This window comes from Bos indicus, chromosome 1 (genome assembly GCF_029378745.1).
Source record: "Bos indicus isolate NIAB-ARS_2022 breed Sahiwal x Tharparkar chromosome 1, NIAB-ARS_B.indTharparkar_mat_pri_1.0, whole genome shotgun sequence".
NCBI lineage: Eukaryota > Metazoa > Chordata > Mammalia > Artiodactyla > Bovidae > Bos > Bos indicus.
Genome location: NC_091760.1, coordinates 23,745,044 through 23,771,023, shown reverse-complemented (window position 1 = coordinate 23,771,023; position 25,980 = coordinate 23,745,044). Strand labels below are relative to the sequence as shown.

Below are 25,980 nucleotides of genomic sequence, written 5' to 3'. Positions count from 1 at the left end.
GCGGTCGAAATAGAAGCCCAGAGAGAGGTAGGTGTAGGAGGCCCGCAGTTGCATGTTAACCAGGCGGTTGACGGCGGCCTCCACCTCGGTAGAATAATTCTGACGAATTTGGGAGCTCATGATTGGTTGGTAATAATAAGGAGTTAAAAAATGGTGGCTGGTCCCGGTGTTCGCGGACAGCTGAGTGGCTGACTCCGAAGGTTGCGACTGGAAAAAAGGTTGGAGGGTGGTCGGAGGCTGGAGCAAGGGGCGTCCCTGGGTCTGTTCCGTCCAAGCACTGTTGAAGCAAGAGACAGATCCGCGGGGCCGCCGAGCGCACTTCCAAAGGACGATTTTTTTGATCTTCAGTCAGCTTGAGGCATCCACTTATTGAGCTTTTTCACCATTTCAATTTGCTTCAAAAGCCAAATGACCATAGAACAGTCAACGTTGAGTTCTTCAGCAACTTCTTGTGCCGTTGTAAGTAGATCAGCTTTGATGATGGCTCTCAATTGGTTGTTGTCAACTTCCTATGGTTGGCCACTATACTCCTCCTGTTCAAGGCTCTCATCTCCTTTGCAAAGCTTCTTGAACCACCACTGCACTGTTTGTTCCTTAGCAGTTCGTGGGCCAAACATGTTGTTGATGTTGCTGCTTTCTGACCCATTTTGAACTCAAATCACTCAAATTGCTTTCTAACATAATTTCCCTAGTCTAAAATAAATATAAAATAAACAGGAAGTATTAAGTAATTAGCAAAAATATAAATAAATAAGGTGAGAAATGTGCATTAAAATGATGTATAACATAATTACATTTATTTAAGAATGTATTCCAATATCAAATGGCAAAGTTCAACAATGCAAAACTGCAATTATTTTTGCACCAACCTAATAATAAATTGTATCTGTCATCAAGTAATTGTCCTACTAACATATTTTTAATACAACCTTAAAGCAAGTGTGTTTCATTTATTTTCTACAATAAAATGAAAGCTCACAATCCTATTATGACTGACATATTTTCAATATATTCAATACATATCTTTTATTAAATATTCCACATTTTACAAAGCTTCCACAAGCATTATGGTCAGGCTCATTACAGCTTCCAAAGTTAAATTTTACCAAAATATATTAGGAAAACTAATTTTCTTGTTTTTACATTGTGGAAGCCTATATAGTTCTATTGCCAGGAGACTCTAATATTGAGATCATTAATCCTATGTTATTAATAGCTCCTTATCCCCAGGATAAAAAAAAATTTAAACTGTATAATTAGAAAATATATGTGATATATGTTGAAATATTATAGGAATAAGAATATTTAGTGTTTTTTTAAATAAAAAAAGCATTGGATGTTGCATTTCTAAAGCTTTGTTTACCACAAATTAGCAGAAATGAGTACGGTACATTGATAAACTTTAGTAAAAATACAGAAGAAACCCAAGGATTAAAAAATATCTCTAAAATTCAAATATAATTAGTTTTTAATTTTAATCCATATATATTTCATGAAATACAAAAAATATACACATTCTTTATTTCTAAAATATCTCCCATAAGCTTTTGTACAACTTGTCACATTTACGCATCTAGTGTTCTTTTAAATAGTTACTTAGGATAAGGTTCCTAGCACTAACAAAGGTATCTGTTCCTACTTGTAGGTAACTGAGTAAAGAGAATAGAATGATCTTGCCTTTCGGTAGTGGGGATTATTACCCATAAAGTTAGCATGATTCCAGTCCTACCTAAAAAACTTTGAAAGCAGAACCTGAAAGAACCAATCTTCCTAAAAGTAACTAAACAGTATCTTAAGAATAAAAGAAGAATATTTATAAGAATACAAAACTATGGAGGACCTAACATGATAAAATACACAGTGTCTGGCATCTAATCAAGAATGACCAAGCATGCAAAAAAGCAGGAAAATTGACCCATATGAAGGCAACCAATTGAAATCAACCAAGAGCTAGCACAGATGTGAGAATCAGCAAAGACATTATTGTTGTTGATGTTGTTCAGTTGCTAAGTTGTGTCCGACTCTTGGCAACCCCATGGATTGCAGCACACCAGGCTTTCCTGGCTTTCATTATCTCCTGGAGCATGCTTAAACTCATGTCCATTGAAAAAGTGATGCCATCCAACCATCTCATCCTCTGTTGTCCCCTTCTCCTCCTGCCTTCAGTCTTTCCCAGATCAGGATCTTTTCCAGTGAGTCAGGTCTTCCCTTCAGGTGGCCAAAGTACTGGAGCTTCAGCTTCAGCCTCAGTCCTTCCAATGAATATTCAGAGTTGATTTCCTTTAGGATTCACTGGTTGGATCTCCTTGCAGTCCAAGGGACTCGAAAGAGTCTTCTCCAACACCACAGTTCAAAAGCATCAATTTGTCATTGCTCAGCTTTCTTTATGGTCCAACTCTCACATCCATACATGACTACTGCAAAAACCATAGCTTTGACTATATGAACCTTTGTCGATGAAGTAATCTCTCTGCTTTGTAATATGCTGTCTAGGTTTGTCATAGTTTTTCTTCCAAGATGCAAGCGTCTTTTAATTTCATGGCTGCAGTCAACATCTGCAGTGATTTTGGAGCCCAAGAAAATAAAGTCTGTCACTGTTTCTGTTGTTTCCCCTTCTATTTGCCATGAAGTGATAGGACCTGATGCCATGATCTCAAATTTTTGGATGCTGCCTTTTAAGGCAACTTTTTCACTCTCCTTTTTCACTTTCATCAAGAGGCTCTTTAATTCCTCTTTGCTTTCTGCCACAAGGGTGATATCATCTGCATACCTGAGGTTATTGATATTTCCCCCAGCAATCTTGATTCCAGGCGGTGCTACATCCAGCCTGGCATTTTGCATGATGTATTCTGCATATATGTTAAACAAGCAGAGTGACAATACAGCCTTGATATCAGTTCAGTTCAGTCACTCAGTCATGTCCAACTCTTTGTGACCCAATGGACTGCAGCACGCCAGATTTCCCTGTCCATCACCAACTCCCTGAGTTTACTCAACTCATGTCCATTGAGTCAGTGATGCCATCTAACCACCTCATCCTGTGTCATCCCCTTCTCTTCCTGCCTTAAATCTTTCCCAGCATCAGGTCTTTTCCAGTGATTGAGTTTTGCGCATCAGGTGGCCAAAGTATTGGAGTTTCAGCTTCAACATCAGTCCTTCCAATGAAACATTCAGGTCTGATCTCCTTTAGGATTGACTGGTTGGATCTCCTTGCAGTCCAAGGGACTCGAAAGAGTCTTCTCCAACACCACAGTTCAAAAGCATCAATTCTTTGGTGCTCAGCTTTCTTTATAGTCCAACTCTCACATCCATACATGACTACTGGAAAAACCATAGCCTTGACTAGATGGACCTTTGTTGGCAAAGTAATATTTCTGCTTTTTAATATGCTGTCTAGTTTGGTCATAACTTGTCTTCCAATGAGTAAGCGTTTTTTTATTTCATGGCTGCAGTCACCATCTGCAGTGATTTTAGAGCCCAAGAAAATAAAGTCTGCAACTGTTTCCACTGTTTCCCCATCTATTTGCCATGAAGTGATGGGACTGGATGCCATGATCTTAGTTTTCTGAATGTTGAGATTTAAGCCAACTTTTTTTTCACTTTCATCAAGAGGCTTTTTAGTTCCTCTTCACTTTCTGCCATAAGGGTGGTGTCATCTGCATATCTGAGGTTATTGATATTTCTTCCAGCAGTCTTGATTCCAGCTTGTGCTTCCTCCAGCCCAGCATTTCTCACGATCTACTCCGCATATAAGTTAAATAAGCAGGGCGACAATATACAGCCTTGATGTACTCCTTTCCCTATTTGGAACCAGTCTGTTGTTCCATGTCCAGTTCTAACTGTTGCTTCCTGACCTGCATACAGATTTCTCAATATGCAGATCAGTTGGTCTGGCATTCCCATCTCTTTCAGAATTTTCCACAGATTATTGTGATCCACACAAAGGCTTTGGCATAGTCAATAAAGCAGAAATAGATGTTTTTCTGGAACTCTCTTGCTTTTTCGATGATCCAGTGGATGTTGGCAATTTGATCTCTGGTTCCTCTGACTTTTCTAAAACCAGCTTGGACATCTGGAAGTTCACAGTTCATATACTGCTGAAGCCTGGCTTGGAGAATTTTGAGCATTACTTTGCTAGCATGTGAGATGAGTGCAGTAGTTTAAGCATTCTTTGGCATTGCCTTTCTTAGGGCTTGGGATGAAAACTGACCTTTTTGAGTCCTGTGGCCACTGTTGAGTATTCCAAATTTGCTGGCATATTGAGTGAAGCACTTTCACAGTATCATCTTTTAGGATTTGAAATAGCTCAACTGGAATTCCATCCCTTCCACTAGTTTGTTCGTAGTGATGCTTCCTAAGGCCCACTTGACTTCACATTCCAGGATGACTGGAGTCGGAAATGCAGTATTTGGATGCAATCTCAAAAATGACAGAATGATCTCTGTTCGTTTCTGTGGCAAACCATTCAGTACCATGGTAATCCAAGTCTATACCCCGATGAGTAATGCTGAAGGAGCTGAAGTTGAACAGTTCTATCAAGACCTACAAGATCTTCTAGAACTAACACCCAAAAAAGATGTCCTTTACATTACAGGCAACTGGAATGTAAAAGTAAAAAGTCAAGAAACACCTGGAGTAACAGGCAATTTTGGCCTTGGAGTACAGAATGAAGCAGGGCAAAGGCTAATAGAGTTCTGCCAAGAGAATGCACTGGTCATAGCAAACATTCTCTTCCAACAACACAAGACTCTACGCATGGACATCACCAGATGGTCAACAGCAAAATCTGATTATATTCTTTTCATCCTTGACATACTCCTTTACCAATTTGGAAGCAGTCTGTTTTTCCAAATCCAGTTCAAACTCTTGCTTTTTGATTTGCATACAGGTTTCACAGAAGGGTAAGGTGGTCTGGTATTCCCATCTCTTTAAGAATTTTCCAGTTTGTTGTGATCTACACAGTCAAAGGCTTTAGCATAGTCAATGAAGCAGAAGTACATGTTTTTCTAGAATTCTCTTGCTTTTTCTATGATCCAACAGATGGCAATTCCCTGGTGGCTCTGATGGTAAAGGTATTAAAAGAGTTACTATAATTGTATTTCATGTGTTCAAATAGGTAAGTAGAGACATGAAACATACTCAAAGATTAAAACGAAACATCCATGGGTGAAAAGTACAATATCTGAGATGAAAAATGCCCTATAATGGTTAAATAGCAGCTTAGACATGGCAGAAGGAAAGAATAATGAACTTGAAGACAAAGCAAGAGAAACATTCAAAATGAAATGCAGGGAGAAAATTAAATTTAAAAATTCACAGAGCATCAGTTAATAGTGGGACACCTTCAAATAACCTAATAAATTCGAAATTAGAGTCCTCAAAGAGATACTAGAGAGTAGGGACACAGCAAGAGATATTTCAAAATAAGTGAAAAGGTTAGATAAAATCTGATGAAATCTACAAACCCATGGATCCAAAAAAAGTCAACAAACACTAATCACAAGAGGTATGTAAAAAATTTCAAAAAGTCACATAAAATTAAACTGTTTAAAATCTGTGATAAGGAGAAAATCTTAAAACCAGTCACAGAAAAGAGTTTTAGTTTGTTCATAGCAACAAAGGAAGGATAGTAATAAATTTCTCATTAAACTCAATGCATGGTTTAGGACAGCACAGTAACATCCCTAAAGTACTGAAAGTAAAAGAACAACTGTCAAACTAGAATTCTATACCCAGAGAAATTCTCTTTAAAAATAAAGACATCATAAAAATGAACAAAAGTTGAAAGCACTCACAACTGTCAGATCTTACAAAAAAATCTTAAAGGAGCTCCTTTTGTCTTAAGGTAAATTGTACCAAATGAAAATATGCATCTAATAAGGGTTAGAAGTACACCAGAAACGGTAAATGTATGGGGAAAATATGTAAGACTTTCTAATTATTCATGTATTTTAATAGAAATATCTCTTTAAAGAAAAGTGATGCACTTTATAGAGATTTTAGCACATGTATAATTAAAATACATGCCAAGAACAGCACAAGAGAGAAATGGAAGTATACTACTGTAAGGTCCTCATGTTATATGTGAAGTGGTAAAATTCACTTGAGGTAGACTGTGATTGCAGGCTTCTCTGGTGGCTCAGACGGTAAAGCATCTGCCTGCATTGCGGGAGACCCGGGTTCCATCACTGGGTCAGGAAGATCCCCTGGAGAAGGAAATGGCACCCCACTCCAGTACTCTTGCCTGGAAAATCCCATGGACAGAAGAGCCTGGTAGGTTACAGTCCATGGGGTCGCAAAGAGTTGGACATGACTGAGCGACTTCACTTTCACTTTAAGACTGTGATAAAATGAAGATTATAATATAACTCCATAGAAACAACTAATAATCAACTTCCGTTGATAAAGAAGCTTAAATGGAATCATAAGCAGGCATGCTAAGTTGCTTCTGTCATGTCTGACTCTGAGTAACCCTGTGGACTATAGTCTGCCAGGCTCCTCTGTCCTTGGGATTCTCCAGGCAAGAATATTATAGTGGGTTGCCATGTCCTCCTCTGGATGGAATCATAGATTCCTCAATTTATCCAAAAGGCAGACAATGAGAAAATGGGAACAAAGAAAAGATGGGACAAACAGAAAATAAAATAGCAAGATGGCAGATTTAAACCCAACTGGAGAAGGCAATGGCACCCCACTCCAGTACTCTTGCCTGGAAAATCCCATGGATGGAGGAGCCTGGTAGGCTGCACTCCATGGGGTGGCTAAGAGTCGGACACGACTGAGCAACTTGACTTTTACTTTTCATTTTCATGCACTGGAGAAGGAAATGGCAACCCACTCCAGTGTTCTTGCCTGGAGAATCCCAGAGACGGGGGAGCCTGGTGGGCTGCCATCTCTGGAGTCGCACAGAGTCGGACATGACTGAAGCGACTTAGCAGCAGCAGCAGCAATACCTAAATTACATTAAATTTAAAGATGCAGATACCCTCAATTAAATGGCAGAAGTCATCAATATCATTTGTCGTTTGAGAAATACAAGTTAAAAGCATAGTGAACAGAAGTGTTTTTGTTTTCTACACAAGTATTAGAATAGCAAAAACAACAACAAAAAACTGGTGAAGTTGCAGTTTTGGGTGTAAGAGAGCAATGGAACTCTGGTAAGTGCCAGTGGGGATGCAAAATGTACAGTTATTTTGGAAAACAGCCTGGCAGTTGCTTATAAGGTTAAACATACACTCACAATGAAAGTGAAAAGTGAATATGTTAGTCGCTCCATCATGTCTGGCTCTTTGTTACCTCATGGACTGTAGCCCACCAGGCTTCTTTTCCATGGAATTCTCCAGGTAAGAATACTGGAGTGGGTAGCCATTCCCTTCTCCAGGAGATCTTCCCAACCCGAGGATCAAACCTGGGTCTCCTGCATTGCTGGCAGATTCTTACCATCTGAGCCACCAGGGAAGCCCTGACATTCACAATATGACCTTACAATCTCTAGGAACTTAAGATAAATGAAAACTTAGGTTCACATAAAAAGCTGTAGGTAAATATTTATTTTGGCTTTATCCTGGACAGATATAAAAAATTATGAACAAATTATATTTTTGCTCCAACTAGGATAAAGGATGGAGAAGGCAATGGCACCCCACTCCAGTACTCTTGCCTGGAAAATCCCATGGGCGGAGGAGCCTGGTAGGCTGCCGTCCATGGGGTCGCTAAGAGTCGAACACGACTGAGCGACTTCACTTTGACTTTTCCCTTTCATGCATTGGAGAAGGAAATGGCAACCCACTCCAGTGTTCTTGCCTGGAGAATCCCAGGGACGGGGGAGCCTGGTGGGCTGCTGTCTATGGGGTAGCACAGAGTCGAACACGACTGAAGTGACTTAGCAGCAGCAGGATAAAGGAACTGTGGTATATACATACAATGAAATACTATGTATCAATAACATTCCATTGATATAAGCAACAACATGGGTGAGTTTTAAATGTCTAAAGGTAAGTGAAATAAGTGATATTTAAAAGGCAATATACCATATGATTCCATTTATATAAAGTTCTGGAAAAGGCAAATCTAGGTGCAGAGGTTGCCAGAGAGTAGGTGTGGGTGGTTGGAAATAAAGGGACAGCAAAAGGCAGTTTTTGTGATTGATGGAGATGTTCTGTATATTAATTGTGGTGGTGGTTACATGACTCTATGTGCTTACTGACACTCATAGAACTATATGCTGAAAAAAGTACATTTTACTTATTAAGGTAACATTTTTAAAGTAGATTTAATTCAACTTTTCTCAAGAAGTCACCCAGGTACCTCCACTACAAATATTCCTCTCAGTCCCTACGTTTGAATGGCTAGTCTACTGGAAATGCTCAGAAGAACTATATTGTTTGTGTAGTCTCCATCATTGTTTGTTACAGACAGCTAATTATTGACTGAGTTAGATACACAGTTTATTCTGGACCATAAGGCATCACATTTTTATCACTCACACTCCCAATAGTTTGGCAGTGCTAATTCTCATTAATTGCACATTATCTGTATGGACAGATCTAAACAGGAAAAGCAACTAAATGGTTACTGCAATTATCTAGGTAATTAAACTTAAAGCATGAATTTCATTCAAGCATCTGTTAGCATCCACAGCCAACAGGGAATGTTAAGAGTTCTGTTAACCACCCACAAAATGTATTTTAGTTTTTTCCCTGAGTACAAGTAACTGCATCTAAATTTTATAAATTTAACAAATTTTCATAGTCTATCTATTTAGATAGATTTTACATAAAAATTCTGCTTAGATTTTACATAAAAATTAAAATGACACACATGCTTATTTTTTTCCTCTGTGGCATATCCTAATGACTTTCTGTTTAGAATTTACATAAAACTTAAAACGACACTATTTAGAGTGTGGATTTTAGATTTTACATAAAAATTAAAATTATTTATATTTTACATAAAAATTAAATTTTTATGTAAAAAATAGATTAGATCTTTCCATAAAAATTAAAATGACACATATGCTTATTTTTTCCTCTATGGCATATCCTAATGACTTTACCCTATTTCTACTTAACCAGCAATGGAGTTGTATCTAACACTTGTCTATGTAAAACACGATTAAGAAGACAGTGAATCAAATAATTAAATTCATGATTCCACTGTAGCATGTGTGATTATATGTAAACATGACAAAATATTAACGGTGTTATCTCTTAGTTACAGGACTACATGTGAATTAATTTCCCAAATGTCCCACAATGAGAATAACTGACTATATTAATTAGTGAAAAACTTTATTCCTATAAAAATAGCAGCAACTAAAAATAAAGGAAACAACAAATGAATAAAACCAAGAAAAGTCTGGCTTCCTGTCATGACGAAGGCAATTCTCAGCTAAGAGACCTTAGACATGTTATTTTAAACCTCTGAGTTTCTCTTTCTTTACTAACAAAACAAAGAAAATACTTAACTCATAGAGTTGTTGCAAAGATTGTAAAAATAGCATTTGAGATGTAGTAGATGCTAAATAAATTTAAAGAAGACTGAACGCTGAAGAATTAATGCTTTGAACTATGGTGTTGGAGAAGACTCTTGAGAGTCTGTGGACTGCAAGGAGATCCAACCAGTCCATCCTAAAGGAAATCAACTCTGAATATTCATTAGAAGGACTGATGCTGAAGCTGAAGCTCCCATTCTTTGGCCACCTGAAGGGAAGAGCTGACTCACTGACCCTGATGCTGGGAAAGACTGAAGGCTGGAGGAGAAGGGGACAACAGAGGCAAGATGGTTGGATGGCATCACTGACTCAATGGACATGAGTTTGAGCAAGCTCTGGGAGATGATGAAAGACAGGGAAGCCTGGCATGCTGCAGTCCATGGGGTCACAAGGACTGAGAGACTGAACAACAACCAAAAATAAATTTAACCACTATTATACTAAGAATTTCTTATAAACTTCTTATAAGAAGTTCACTAATAGTAAAACAAGCCAAACTTCTCTGGTATTCCCTTTAATGCCTAAATCTTGAATTAAGTCATCAATCCTTTACATACAATAATTTTTCCTTAAATCATATACATCATCCAAAAAATACACCTTGGTGAAAAAAATTAAAAATCTTCCTTAGTTCAGTTCAGTTGCTCAGTCATGTCCGACTCTTTTCGACTCCATGGACTGCAGCACACCAGGCATCCCTGTCCATCACCAACTCCCGGAGCTTGCTGAAAGTCATGTCCATCAAGTTGGTGATGCCATCCAACCATCTTGTCCTCTGTTGTCTCCTTCTCCCCCTGAATTCAGTCTTTCCCAGCATCAGGGTCTCCAAGGACTCAGTTTTTCGCATCAGGTGGCCAAAATATTGGAGTTTCAGCTTCAGCATCAGTCCTTCCAATGAATATTCAGGACTAATTTCCTTTAGGATTGACTGATTTGATCTCCTTGCAGTTCAAGGGACTGTCAAGTGTCTTGTCCAACACTTTTTAAAATATTCATTCCCTAAAAGAGAAGCTTGAATTGAATTTAGGGCAAATAACTCACAAGATAAATTCCATTTTATCAGCTAAATTTGCAACCAATGCAGATTTCTTTTTCTGAAGTTCTTAACTCTGCTCAGAGTCTTCCTATATCCCCAACAACTCTGATGGATGAGGATTATTCTGATCACTAAATTAAAAGAGTGAGAAGTGTGGTAGAAGTGAATATAGTGTTTGGATAAGAAGTTTACAAATTAGCAATGAATGAAACTTTTACAAGAAGGTAGAGGTGTTTATCGGAGAAGGCAATGGCACCCCACTCCAGTACTCTTGCCTGGAAAATCCCATGGACAGAGGAGCCTGGTGCTGCAGTCCCTGGGATCCCTGGGAGTCGAACATGATTGAGCGGCTTAGCTTTCCCTTTTCACTTTCATCGTTGGAGAAGGAAATGGCACACTCCAATGTTCTTGCCTGGAGAATCCCAGGGACAGGGGAGCCTGGTGGCTGCCGTTTATGGGGTCGCGCAGAGTCAGACACGACTGAAGTGACTTAGCAGAGGTGTTTATGAGGTTGCAGAATGAGACATAGCTTCACAGAATTTGGGGGAACAAAGCATTTTATTGATGAATTATTTTAGCAAAACAGACCAATATTTTTCATATAATTATTGACTTGTCCAGTCTGTTGCTTGAAAAATATGTGTATAGATAAAATGAGTATAAGAAAAGTTAAATTGGGGACCAACAAGATAAGGGAATGAAAATGAAAAGAAAGGACTGCTATAAATTGAGCATCTGTGCATGAATGCTAAGTCACTTCAGTTGTGTCCGACTCTTTGCAACCCTATGGATGTAGCCCACAGGGCTCCTCTGTCCACGGGATTCTCCAGGCAAGAATACTGAATTCCCCATGCCTTCTTACAGGGCTCTTCCCAACCCAGGGATCGAACCTGCATCTCTCCTGCATTGCCAGGCGGATTCTTTACCACTACTACCACCCGGGAAGCCCCTAGTCGAGCATCTGCTAGGAGTCAAATATATATTTTACAAATGACACTGAAAAGCTATGGAACATATTACAAGGCAAAAATATAAAGAAAAGCAGCTATTTTATGAATGAGGATTGATTGTAAAATACATTTATATTTAGTTACTATTTTATTTATATATTTATATAATGTACTTTTAATCAAATTTTGTTAAGATGTGTATTGATTACTTGGTATTTATATAATTGCACCTTACAGCATTGCATTCTTAGTTGCTCAGTTGTGTCTGACTCTTTGCTACCCTTTGGATTATAGCCCACTAGGCTCCTCTGTCCATGGGATTTTTCAAGCAAGAATACTGCAGTGGGTTGCCATTCCCTCTTCCAGGGGATCTTCCTGACTCAGGGACTGAACCTGTGTCACCCAGGTTTCCTATACTGCAAGTGGATTCTTTACCTACTGAGCCATTGGGTAAGCATAGTTATTGAAAATATATGTGCTGTAGTTTTTAGAATTTTAACCTGAAACTTCCTGCTTACATTGTCCAATTATACAATTATCAGGTAAAATTATGTCATAATTTTAGACAATTTAAAAAGATAATCACTTATCATAATTATCAAACTTTTTCAAAAATCATACACAACTGCAACAAAACTTTAATCTAAAACAATTTTAGATGTAGAAAATAATATCTTGTCCCTTAATATGGTAATTAAAATACTGGATTTCTAAAAACATTTAGGTATAATAACCTTCATGTTCAATACTCTAATGGTATGTAAAAAAACTCATATCCAGTCATTCTGCTGCTGCTGCTGCTAAGTTGCTTCAGTTGTGTCCGACTCTGTGCGACCCCATAGATGGCAGCCCACCAGGCTCCCCCGTCCCTGGAATTCTCCAGGCAAGAACACTGGAGTGGGGTGCCACTGCCTTCTCCCATCATCCTAAAACCACATAATTCATATATGAGGCACAGCTTACCTTGCATATATAAATATAAACACACAGTGGCTGCTCACACTTTGACATTGTTTAGAGTTCTTAATCTGTATCACCTGTCGACATTACACTGACCTAGAACATCATTTGAGGATCCAGAAGAAAATGGGGTGTGGATTGTGAAGACGGTGGACAAGTCTCAGAATGAATGAACAAACTTTGTTAAAAATGTAAAATAGTTTTGCCAAAATTGCTTCCTTTAAACACCCTTCAGAATTCTAGAGTTTCAATTCCCACATTCTCCCAGGGTACCTTGGACTTTTAATTGGGAAGTTTAAAAGACAAAATGAAGTATTAATGACTTCAGCACAAATAGCATAACTGTGAATTGGTTTTCTGAGGTTACTCTCTAAAGATAGTTTTTGGATCTTCTTAGCCAAATACTGAACCTCATTAAATCTAAGCTTCATTTATAATGTTTTCAATATTATAAATTCAATATTTTTATATTTTTCAAAAGAACCTTGAAAATATTTAATGAAACCAATACTGAATTAACAAGAGAAGTTATCCTAAAGTAAGTAAAACATAGAGGCCAAAGCTACAAAATTAGAGATTTAAATGTTTAATTAATTTGAAAAAAGAAAAATGTCTAAATTTGTATATAAACCCTGTATGTCACTGGAGTAAATTATTTGAGGAGTTACTTCAATGTTTATTCTTACCTGTCTTATCAGTCAAAATATTAAATTATAGCCATGCAGGAACATAAACATACCTATTTAAGAAACCTAACCCCCAACTGTTTGAAGTACCCAGATCTTAAATGATCTTAATTTGCATTCTCTAGCTTAACTATTCATTTATTGCTTTCATTCACAAGTTAACTGTGTCAGCCAGTCAAAATTATGGTTTATAGTAAAATCAATATTTAACTTTAGTAGGATATATTGGGCTTCCCTGGTGGCTCAGATGATAAAGAACCTGCCTGCAATACAGGAGACCTCAGTTTGATCCCTGGGTTGGGAAGATCCCTGGAGAAAGAAATGGCAACCCACTACAGTATTCTTGCCTGGAAAATCCCATGGACAGAGGAGCCTGGTGGGCTATAGTCCATGAGGTTGCAGAGTCAGACACGGCTAAGTGACTAACACACACACAGGATATATTACAAGGAGGACAATCTATGTTTAATTAATGTTTTGCCTGATATCAAAATATTTTCAGTCTCTCTGTAGTGGCCTGTGATTTTTGTCACCAACCATCTATCCCTTTCATGTAATAATACCCCCGTCTTTCTTTACTCTACCCTCAGTCTATAAACTTTGGATAAATTTGATCCCATCTTGTCTCACAGTTAAGCATAAACCAATGAAGGAACTTATTTCCCTGGACAATCAGAAGAATTGAATTCCCTGAACACAGTGTGAGGTTCAGAGATATGAATTTGCCCAATGAAAACCAGTGAGATGCAGTGGGATCTTTAAACTTTATTTCTTTTCCTGTGGGAGTTGAACTTGGAATCAAGTAGGTATGGGCAACTGACTTGATACCATGAAGACTGAGAATGAAGCAATGTTAATGCCTGAGCCAAGAGATACCACGCAAAAATCCTTCATGCTTTGAATGCAGCCAAGCCAGAAGCCACATCTTCCATGGAATTTCAGTTACAACTGGCTACATAGCCCGCTGGGCTTCCCAGGTAGCCCCAGTGATAAAGAACTCATCTGCCAATGCAGGAGAAAAAAGAGATGCAGGTTTGATCCGTGGGTCAGGAAGATTCCCTGGAGAAGAAAACGGCAACACACTCCAGTGTTCTTGCCTAGAGAATCCCATGAACAGAGGAGCCTAGCTGGCTACAGTCCACTGGGTCACAGAATCAGACATGACTGAAGCAACTTAGCATGCACATATCTCCTTTATCTTTAGGAATTTGTGGTTGGATTTTCTGTCTTTTGTAAGTTTTTTCTTTCTTTTTTTCTTTTTTTGAACCCTCACCCCCTGCAGTGGAAGTGCAGTCTTTTAAAGAAAAAAAAATCGTTTTTACTAATGTCTGTGCTGGGTCTTTGTTGCTGCACATGATTTTCTCTAGTTGTGGCGAACAAGAGCTACTCTCTAGTTGCCCTATGCAGGCTTTTCACTGCAGTGGCATCTCTTGTTGCAGAGCATGGATTCTAGGGCTTCAGTAGTTGCATGGGCTCAGTAGTTGTGGCTCCTAAGCTCTAGGGCACAGGCTCAGTATTTGTGGCATACAGACTTAGTTGCTCCAGGCATGTGGAATCCCATGGGATCAGGGATCAGGGATCAGGGATTGAACCTATGTCTCCTGCACTGGTAGGCAGATTCTTTACTACCAAGCTACCAGGAAAGCCCTGTAAGAGGTTTTTGTTTGCTTGTTTTTGCCTGCTGTAAACCTTGTGACTATTATAAACACTATTGTGCACTTAAAACTTTGCCAGGAAAGTAGATCTCACTTTAAGTTTTCTTACCACGATGACAACAATGAATAAGTTAGTTAGACAAAGGGGGCAGAGGGAGGGAGCTGGCCTCTTGCTTTACATTTGAAGAGTGGGAGATCCTTAATGATCAAGTTATTTGGTGAAATCTGTACAGTGGGGGTGTATTGATACCATTTAAGTGCCAGAAACAGAGCATGTAAAATTACAACAACCACACTTCTTTATTTATATTTACCATCCTGAGGCTCAGAGAGGTATTAATGGAGGAGACCAGGGGAATATGATGGTGCAATAAACTTGACCTCTCTAGGATCTATTTTTTGAGCACTACAAATATAGTTCCTACTCTTATATTTAGTATAGACTTTACATAGTTAAAATAATAGATATAGAGATCAGTTGAAGGTTAAAAATCTTGCAGCTCTAGTCCTTTATATATGACTGCCCTCCCCGCCACCAAAGTTTCTTTCTGTCTCTGATATACTTGTCGGGCAATGGTGTTGCTAATATTCCTAACTGATGATGCCCATATATTTGATATTTTTGTAAGTATTTTAGTCAATGGCAAAAGTAAAATTACCCTTTGACTTTTTTCCATTACAATAACTTTTCATTCATTAACTTTTGAATGACTAAATATTCTCATGCCAAAAGCTTACAAAATAATTTATAAATTATTTCAAAGAATTTTCCAGCCCCTCTCTGTGAATATATACCTCATCTAAATGAATATTCTTACCACTTACCATTTTTATTCTCCAAAATTTCTTATTTACTATGTTCAACATTCACAAAAAGGTAATTGGGAAATCAAGTATATAAATACAAGAACATAAAGAGGAATAAAGATAAAGCGTTGCAGTCAACAAAGGAAGAGACATTTTTAGCAATCCAGAACTCTATTGAAATAACTGTTAAAATTCTAAGGCAGACATTTATTTAACTTTTTTCATGTTTACTGTATCTCATGAAGTAATTATATATCTTTTTTCTCTGCTTGGGTAATATGATTCCAAAATAAATCTCATTTAAGCCAAAAAATTTTATATACCTTTTAGATTGTCTACTGTTTTTATAAATATAATCTAAAATATACAATAAACATTTGAGTACATGAATTTTTAAACCACTCCTTAGCAAAGGAATATTTTCAAGTTAAAAGATAACATTGGAATTAGAATTTAGTTTTCTTACCTTTCTGGATATGTAAGTGATTTTAGCTTGAGAAGCTGAATAGTGTATTTGCACATGGAACATTGTTGATTTGAGCTTTGAAAATATGCCAAACCGATGCTTGAAATATTTGCAACATCATTTAAAAATTGACCAAGAATCTTGAATTCTTGAAGTTTATAAAATATTTTGTGCCTCCTAAATATAAAATTTGACATCTCATCATACTAGTAATTTGAAATGTAATACAACTTTAAAATCAATATAACCATATCAACGTTAGGTAGAAATATCAATCTTACAGTGAAAAGGCCAAACAATAAAATATGTGACATTTATTAAAATAGTATAAACTAATTAAAAACAAGATAAAGTAAAAAGATATGTAACTCCCACACTCAAATATTTGGGGAAAATATTTTGGAGAAAAATTGGGACATCTTGTCTTTCCACCTCAGTGTCTAGATTCTACACTTGTCTAAGATTAGAGAATCCATATTTTGCTACTTTTTATAAGCCCCTGAACAGCTATCACCATTCTGTGAATAGACTGGACCCACAAATAATAATCCTTTCCTGTTCTGTGCCACTTTATCATATCATGGGTCTGCCTGCCTCTAAAGGAAAGAAAAAGGGAGGAGGAGGAAAAATAAGAAGAAAGAGGAGAAGGAAAGAAAGGGAAGGAGGAGGGGAGAGAAGATGGGTGGGAGATGAAGGAAGAAGGAAGGAATGAAGGAAGAAGAGAAGAGAAGGAAAAGGAGGGGGAGGGAAGGGAAAGGAAAAGTAGAGGACAAGAAATTTTTTAAAAAATGTGTTAAATAATTTCTTTGTTTGAGGCACCTGTCACACACAGAATGGCTGAAAAGCAACCTGCGGCACACCCAGCACTTGTGCCATCTTATATTTGGCCTGTTCCCTTCTCCTTTGGATTCTCCAAAGCATCTAGACCCCAAAGAGGTTGTTATCACTCCCCTCAAAACCCATCCCTGTCAGAGTGACTACCTCCTCTTTCACAGAACATAATGTCATTGGTCACATCTCTAACTTCTGTCCAAGAACTTATCTAGATTTCTCAGAGATACTTCAAAGTCAGCGTATCCAGATAACTGTTTTTCCAAAACAAAACCCCAGTCCTGGCTCTATCCAGACTGCCCCAAAGCAAATACTTTATTGGTTTTCACTTGCTCAGTGACTAAAATAAAAACCCTTGAACATGTCCTACAAATTCTAATTCCTACAAAATCTAGGTGCTTTCTACCTGTCTCATCATTCTCTTCCTTCCCCTGACTCTGTTCTCAGACACATCAAAGTTCCTTCAGCTCCTGAAATGGACTACACTTCCTCCTGCTTCAGGAGTTTTGCCTGTGTTGGCCCCTCTACCTGGAATCAGCAGAGCAGATTAACTTCTGCTCCTCAGTTTTGTCTCAACAAATATAAAAAGTCCTTAGAAAAAGCTTTAGTGACTCCACTATTTTATGTTCCCATACGTTCTATGGTTTGCCTCTAGACATTTTTCACAGACAGATCTTATTTACATAATTTTATCACTACTCATTTATTTTATGTCCTTTATTAGACTATACATTTAATGAGGGTAGTATCATGTTTTTCTCATCCTAGTATATTCAGCTCCTAGTACAGTGCCTAGCTCAATATGGTGGTGGTGGTTTAGTCACTAAGTCATGTCTAATTCTTGTGACCCCATGGACTGTAGCCACCAGGCTCCTCGGTCCATGGGATTCTCCAGGGAAGAATACCAGTGTGCATTGCCCTTTCCTTCTCCAGAGCTCAATATAGATATTAAAAGTTGCTTGGGGAAAAAAAAAAGTTGCTTGGAAACAGAAATAGCGAATATCATTATTTTATTTGTATTATGCACAGGAAGTTCCCCACATACAAATCTTCAAGTTGTGAAGTTTCAAAGATGTGAACATGTGTTCTCATGTCCAGTCACATGTTAGTCCTTGTGTCTGGTGTACACTACGACATGCATTAATCTTCTACAAGTAGCTGCGCACAGTAAAGTACACAAAAGCACTGTGTAGAGTACAGTAGCACGGCTTCGCTATCTCAAGCGGGATGTCCGAAAGCAAGTGGACAAGCAGCAGAGACATAGCTGGTACTACGGTACTTTTCAAAGTACTGTACTGTAAGATTGAAAATGTCTTCTTTATTTTTTTTGTCTGTTTGCGTTTTATGTATTATTTGTGTTAAAAGTATTATAAACCTTACAGTACAGTCCTAGGTAGCCAATTCCAATTGTGTTAGTTGGGTACCTAGGCTAACTTTGTTGGACTTATGAACATACTCTCGGAACTCATCCATACGTAGGGAACTTACTGTGTTTGTAAACTCTATCTGCTCACTAGACTAAAAGTATGAAGGAACAGAAATCTAATTTTCCCTAAATTTGTCCTTAATTTCTAGTACAGTTCAAGACATGTTATTGAATGGTTAAATTGGTTCCTCTCTTTGTATCTCCTAGCTCAGTGAATAACACCATAATTCAAATAGGCACCAAATTTAAAGCTCAAAGTCACTCCTAGTCACTTTTCCCTTCACTTTCACATTTAATTAATCACAAAAAACAAATCTATTCTAAATCCTAAAATCCCACTTCCACTGACTTGATGCAAGCCCCCATTATCTTTCATATAAATTATCATGATAGCCACCACTCTGCACCTGTTTCACACTAATCTCCCCATTACTCATCATGTGAGGAGTCATTCTATCCTGAATACACAATATTGACACTCGGTTTTAAATCCTATATTGGCATATCAATATATTTGGCATCATATTACAATGTGTAAGTGATTTTTAGTGACATAGTACAAAAAAAAAAAAAAAAAACGCTATAGCATTCAGTATAAACATCAGAAAGCAGAACACATTTGCAAAAATATCCTAATTTTGCTAAGTGAAAAAATAACACATGCATGCATAGGGGCATGTATAAGAGAAAGAAAGAGGAGGAAGAGGAAGAGGTGGGGGTGGAAGGGAAGGAGAAATAGGAGGAGGAGGAGGAGAAGGAGAAAGAGGGATGGTTATAAACTAACGTAAATGGGAATATCCCTGCATGATGTAATTATAGATTATTCTCACTTTCTACTGTATAGCACATTTTCTCCAGCAAGAAAATAGTCCTATTTTAATTTTGAAAAGGGAAATAAAAGATCACTTAGAAGTCTCTCACTCCCATGGCATCTAAAACAGTTAATATCCCAAAGCATGACTAAATTCATTAGCAAAGAATTATTAATAGAAAAACATGAAGGCCATCGGCCAGACTTAGATGGACAGATTTACCTTGTATATGGGTTTCATATTTTTACATTTTTCATGAAAAATGTACTCATCAGGTATTTGAATAAAATGCATCAGTATTTAAAATAGTATTCTGCACAGAACACGATTCTTTGAAATCAAGACTCATAATTTGTTTGCCTTCTGAACAAGCTTGAAACAACTGCTCTAGGACCACAGTCTGTGTGCTATTACTGAACTCAGCCACTTTCTATCTCCATGCCTTTGAAAGCACCCTCATCCATTCCCTGATGATAATACCATCCTTTTGAACATTTCCTTTCTTCTCTTTCTGGATTCCCATAGTTCATGAGTGTTTTGTTTCTCTAAGACTTATTACTCAAACGTGTAATTATGCATTAGTCTCCTCCAGTACTCTGTGACCTCCTCGAGAATGGTAACATTGCTATTTTAGTTTGGATCCCCATTATTTAGTGAAACACCTGAATACATTTGGTTGTGCTAAATAACACTTGAATAAGTAAATTTAAAAGCTAACAAAGCATGTGTCTGATAAGAATAAGTAATGAATCACAAATATATGTGTGCATGGGTATATACATTCATACACAATTTTAAGCAGTTTAAAGTAATAAACTATTGGGTTGGTCAAAAAAGTTCATTTGGGTTTTTCCACAAGATGTTACATAAAAATGTGGAAGAACTTTTTTGGCCAAATCAATATTATGGAATAATATCAATAGTTATTATAACAAATCCTAGGAGTGCTCAAAATTAGGTGGAAAGTTTTTTTCTTTTAACTCTTGCAGTAGCTAGATGTATAACATCAACAAATTATTTAGTTATATGACAATCAGAGATCCATTTAATATTTAACAATTTAAGACTCACTGCATAGAAAATTTATACTGTTGGGATTATCTTGAAAAGTGGATGCTTGAGAAAATATATCTTACGAAAGAAAGAGACACTAAATTATACTTACTCATAGAGCCTTGGCTCTTCAACGATTCCAAGTTGGTTTAATAATTTAAATGTAACATAGCCATCCTTCATATTTTTATCCAGAACAATTATACTGAGAACAAAATAATAGGCTACAAAACAAAAATGTGGAATGCAATTCATGTTATTTTTAAACTTTATTTTGGTGCAAATATGCATGTAAATATATATTTATGTAATCTAGGCACATACTATATCTGCAAATAATATTGAGAGGCACTCATTTGGTACACAGGTAATAGATTTTCCCTTTTGTTAAATTTTCACTAGTCTTGAAAAAATGAAAGCTTGCCAGTCAGTCATGAGTATGCTGAAAAGTTGGTCAAATAATTAGTAAATACTAACTGGTCTCAAAACCAAAAAATAGCAGAATTTAGGTTAATTAATTTTTCTCCATCAGTACATCTAAGGTAAATATTATAAGGTTCCTTAATTATATGATTAATAGTCCTACCTATATTTGCTTGACAAATATAATTCCCAATTTCACTGGCTATTTAGGAATGACAGTTATTTAGTCACCAAGTCATGTCCAGTTCTTTTGTGACTCCATGGACCATGGCCTGCCAGGCTCCTCTGTCCATGGGATTTTCCAAGCAAGAAGACTGGAGTGGGTTGCCATTTCATTCTCCAGGGAATCTTCCCAAGCCAGGGATGGAACCCTCATCTCCTGCACTGACAGATGGATTCTTTACCACTGAGCCACCAGGGAAGCCAGACAATAAAATTAGACAATCCTATATAGAGTGAGATCATAGTATCTCTTTTTCAAAATGTCATTACAAAAATTGATATAACTTTCAGAGGAAAAGATGCTGAACTCATCCCTTTACCCATTATTGCCTGGGCTACACAGAAATTTCCTATTCTCTGTGAATATTCCCAAGTATTATGCAAAACTCTTGGAAGACAATGTATAGAAACAGAATGTGGAATAGATGAACTTTTATTCTGAGATACACATGTACGAAAATTGAGCATGTTAGCTGTTAAATGTTTCTGTTAAACAGCTAAGAGTACTTAGATCCTTAGGACACCTCAAAGTAACTGGCCCTTATCAATTGATAGCACAAAAGACATAAAGGAACACTTTTTACTTTGCAGTGACTACCCAGCATTAGATAAAATATCTTCGTCCCCTCACCCAAAAAAGTGGGTGCTCATATTGCTCAGATGATTCCTGGAAGTATGATATATTGAGATGTTACATAATTACCCTGACTCCTGGTATAATTACATAGAAATTCTGGGTTAAAATTCATAAATTAGGTATATAACCAAGCACAGATGAAGAAAGACCAAATACTAGGAGGCGGCAATGAAGAGAAATTAAAGGCAAGTCTTAAGAATTGAAGCCCTGGGTCTCTAAAGGACGTGAGAACTGGTTGTAGCATGGAGACAGAGACTGAAGTGTCAACTTCCATGCAGCACTGAGTGATGGAGCCAAAATGAAAAACCCTGCACAGAGTCAGGGACCTTAGCGCTCTGCTTTGTCATTGAAAGAGAAACTTGGAAAATTCTTCCTAGTGGTTGTGTATTAGTCTTAAGTGGAAAAAAAAAAAAATTCCCTGAGACTAAAATAAACTCCAGGTAACACAGAATTTAAATTTACAAGTCCCTATTGGTTAAGGACCTCCATAAATTTACATGAAATATCCTCCAGGGTTATGGTACATAAATTCTGGAAAAAACAAAATCCACCTTGTTCTGAAGGGAGAATTTTGAAGAGCAGAGTGACGACAGTTTTCTATGATAAAATGTGGCATGAATATTTATTTTGAAATAACAAACATTTTTCATTTAATTTTAATAGAGACTTGGATTGAACATTGAGACTAGAAAATGATAAAAATAAATCATGACTAAATTATTAGATGAATAAATAAGTATATATACACATATATAAGTTTAACCAGAAGAAAACAATAGATTATTTAAATTAACAGATTAATAAATAAATGCATATATACATATATAAGTTTAACAAGAATAAAACTGTAGATTATCTCCATTAGATTACTAATAAATGAAAATATAAATTTATATTAAAACAAGAGAATTAATATCTTTTAAGTACTCAATGAAAATGACTCTCAGTGTAGAATTCTATTCTGGAGTAAAATTGCACTCCAGAGTAAGAAAACAATAAGGATATTTTCAGGGAAACAAACTGAGAGACATTACTTAGTGAAAAGTTATTAAGGATCTATTTTAGCAAGATAAAGATTAAGTCCAAAAGGGAGGAGATGAGGAGGGAAAAAAGGACAAGTTAAAATGTAGAAAACTGAAACTGGTAAATATAAGTGAGCATCTGATTAATGATAATATTCATAATAATTATTCATTGTTAAATAAGTGAAAATAATACAGAATATAATATTAAAGATAGAAAAAAAGGCACAAGATTTAAAGGCTCTATGAAATAAATTGTTGTTGTGTCAGAATCTGATAAATGTCTGTGAGGCAAAAAATGATGCATTTCTAATTATGAAGCAAAAAAAAAAGCAAGTCACCAGGAAAATATGAAAATCCTGAAACTATATAGCTAAAACTCACAGCTTCAGAATACATAAAGCTAAAACCTAAACAATATAACTCCTGCTAAAATAAAAGATTTAAACAGCATTTGAATTGTCACATAGAGAAAATGTCCAAGATGTGACTGAAAATTATCTGTTATACCAAGAACAAAGAAAATCACAACTCTGGTGAGAAAAGACAATCAACTAATGCCAGCACTGAGATGAATTAGATGCTGGGAAAATCCGACAAGGATTTTAAAGGAACCATCATAAAAATGCTTCAGAGTCAGAGGCTGTTGAAAAAAGATGAAGAAGTAGAAAAGTCTCAGCCAAGAAATAGACACTATAAAAGGAAATAAAGTAGACCTTACATAAATGACAACTACCATAATGGACACAGAACTTATGGGATAGTCTCAGTAGTAGAGTGGAAATAATAGAGGACAGAAACCAGTGAACTGGATGACAGATCAATCTGCCACTCAATCTGAAAACAGAGAAAAAACAGACAGAAAAAAAATGGACAGAACCCCAGGGACCTGTCAGACTATAGCAAAAAAAAATTATAATCGAGCTTCAGAACACTAAAAGAAAAATATCCTGAAAGCGGCCAAAGAGAAATGATGTGTTAGCTACAGGAGAACAACCAATTGAGTTACAATGAATCTGAAACCACAGAGGCCAAAAGGAAGTAAGTGATAACAACACTTTTTAAGTGTGAAAAGAAAGAACTCAATTCTATTTCTTATACACAGAAAAACTATACTTTGAGAATAACGGAGGAATAGAGACATTTTCAAAGAAAACAAAGAATTTCTCTTTAGCAGACTCATTCTTACATGTTGTAAGAAGGAACACAGAGGAATTGATGAAGTAAATAATTCTGGAGTATTCAGAAATAAAATGGAGAAGACAGTGGCACCCCACTCCAGTACTCTTGCCTGGAAAATCCCATGGATGGAGGAGTCTGGTGGGCTGCAGTCCATGGGGTCGCTAAAAGTTGGATACGACTGGTCAACTTCACTTTCACTTTTCACTTTCCTGCATTGGAGAAGGAAATGGCAACCCACTCCAGTGTTCTTGCCTGGAAAATCCCAGGGATGGGAGAGCCTGGTGGCTGCCGTCTATGGGGTCGCACAGAGTTGGACACGACTGAAGCGATGCAGCAGCAGCAGAATAAAAAGGGGAAATGGGAAAAGAAAAAAATATGGCTACACACAATAAAGTGGGCTTCCCTGTTGGCTCAGACGGTAAAGAATCTGCGTGCAATGAGGGAGGCCTGGGTTCGATCCCTGGATTGGGAAGATCCCCTGAAGAAGGGAATGGCAGCCCACTTATTCTTGCCTGGAGAATTCCATGAACAGAGGAGCCTGGCGGGCTACAGACCATGGGGTCACAGAGAACTGAGTGACTAACACTTTCACAATAAATTATCCTTACCCTTGTGAATTGATAAATCATATTTGATAATTGAAATAAAATTATCACATAATCTGATATTTGAGACAGTAATATTAAAAAGTGGAGAACGTAAAGTAACCTAAATGGAAGTGAAGTTCTCACATTTCACTTGAAGTGGTAAATACTGATACCAGTAGACTGTGAAAACTCACATGTGTATATTTAACTGTAGCAGACCTCCCCAAATATGTCCATGTCCTAATCTCCGGAACTTGTGAATATGTTACCTGAAATGGCAAAGAATAATTAAGAATTCAAATGTAATTAAGGTTGCTAATAAGCTGCCCTTAGAAGAGAGAGGTTGTCTTGAATTACTCACGTGGGCATAATACAGTTCCAAAGATTGTAATCACAAAGCCGTAAAGGTGAAAGAGGAGGACGGAAGAAGAGAATCAGAAAAAAAGTTGCAATGCAGAAGGAGGTCAAAGTGATTGTTTCTTCTTTATTCTTTGTAATAATTATTTTAGATATTCTAAGATATGTGCTTTTCAATATAAATTTGAAACAAGATTGTGTATGTTTAAAGGAACACATATAATTATAAAACTGTTAGAAAAAAATTTGAATGGAAATCTTCAGGACTGAGGGCTCATCAAAGAGTTCTTAGATATCAAAAGAATGTTCCTTGAAAAGAAAAAGCGATAAATTAGACTTCATCAAAAGTAAACCCTTTTGCCCTTGTGAAAGCCCTTGTGAGGAAGACGAAAAGACTCAAGTTTCAAACTAGGAAAAAATATTTGCAGACCAAATCTTCAACAAGGAAAGAAGGACTACCAATAAAAATATATGAAGAACCCTCAAAAGCCAATAGTTAAAAAAATCCAATTGGAAAATGAGCAAAAGACACAAACACACAGTTCACCATACAGAGAAGATATGCAAACTCATAAGCCATTAGGGTGACAAAAATTAAAACCTTAACAAGGTATCATTATATACTATCAGGAAGGATAATTTTTTAAAAAAAATAATGACCAACACCAAATGCTAGTAAGAAATCACTCATTAGATCACTCATACTTTGCTGTGGGTAATATAAGATGGTCAGCCACGCTAAAAATTTCTCAATTTCTTATAAGGCTAAATGTGAAATTAACTTCTGATTCTGTATTTATATTCCTGAGACTTTATACCAGAGAAATGATAAGTTCACATGAAAACATGTATACAAATATCCAAAGCAGCTTTAATATAACAGCCCAATCTAAAAACATCCCTAATGTTCTACAACATATGAATGATTAAACAAACTTTAGTGCATACATACCATGGAATACTATTCAGCAATAAAACGAATGAATTATTGATACATGCTGCTGCTGCTGCTGCTAAGTCACTTCAGTCGTGTCCGACTCTGTGCGACCCCATAGACGGCTGCCCACCAGGCTCCCCCGTCCCTGGGATTCTCCAAGCAAGAACACTGGAGTGGGTTGCCGTTTCCTTCTCCAATGCATGAAGTGAAAAGTGAAAGTAAAGTCACTCAGTTGTGTCCGACTCTTCGAGACCCCATGGACTGCAGCCTATGAGGCTCCTCCGTCCATGGGATTTTCCAGGCAACAGTACTGAAGTGGGTTGCCATTGCCTTCTCCAAACATAGTGAATAATTCCCTTTATATAAAATTTTTCAAAATTACAAATTTTTAGGAATATATTAATGGATGTTAAGAATTAGAAACAGCAGGATATGAAG

General features: G+C 36.9%; 1 protein-coding gene across 2 annotated transcripts in view; it reads right to left on the bottom strand.

The window, feature by feature from the left end:
- Positions 1-25,980, bottom strand: part of LIPI (lipase I) — a 72,491-nt gene that overhangs the window by 4,604 nt on the left and 41,907 nt on the right. For both annotated transcript variants that reach the window (XM_070786495.1, XM_019965214.2), the window contains 2 exons: positions 20,288-20,399; positions 16,054-16,230 (listed from right to left, as the gene is read on the bottom strand). In XM_070786495.1, coding sequence (XP_070642596.1) covers positions 16,054-16,230; positions 20,288-20,399 — 289 coding nt within the window. The remainder of the gene's footprint in view (positions 1-16,053; positions 16,231-20,287; positions 20,400-25,980) is intronic.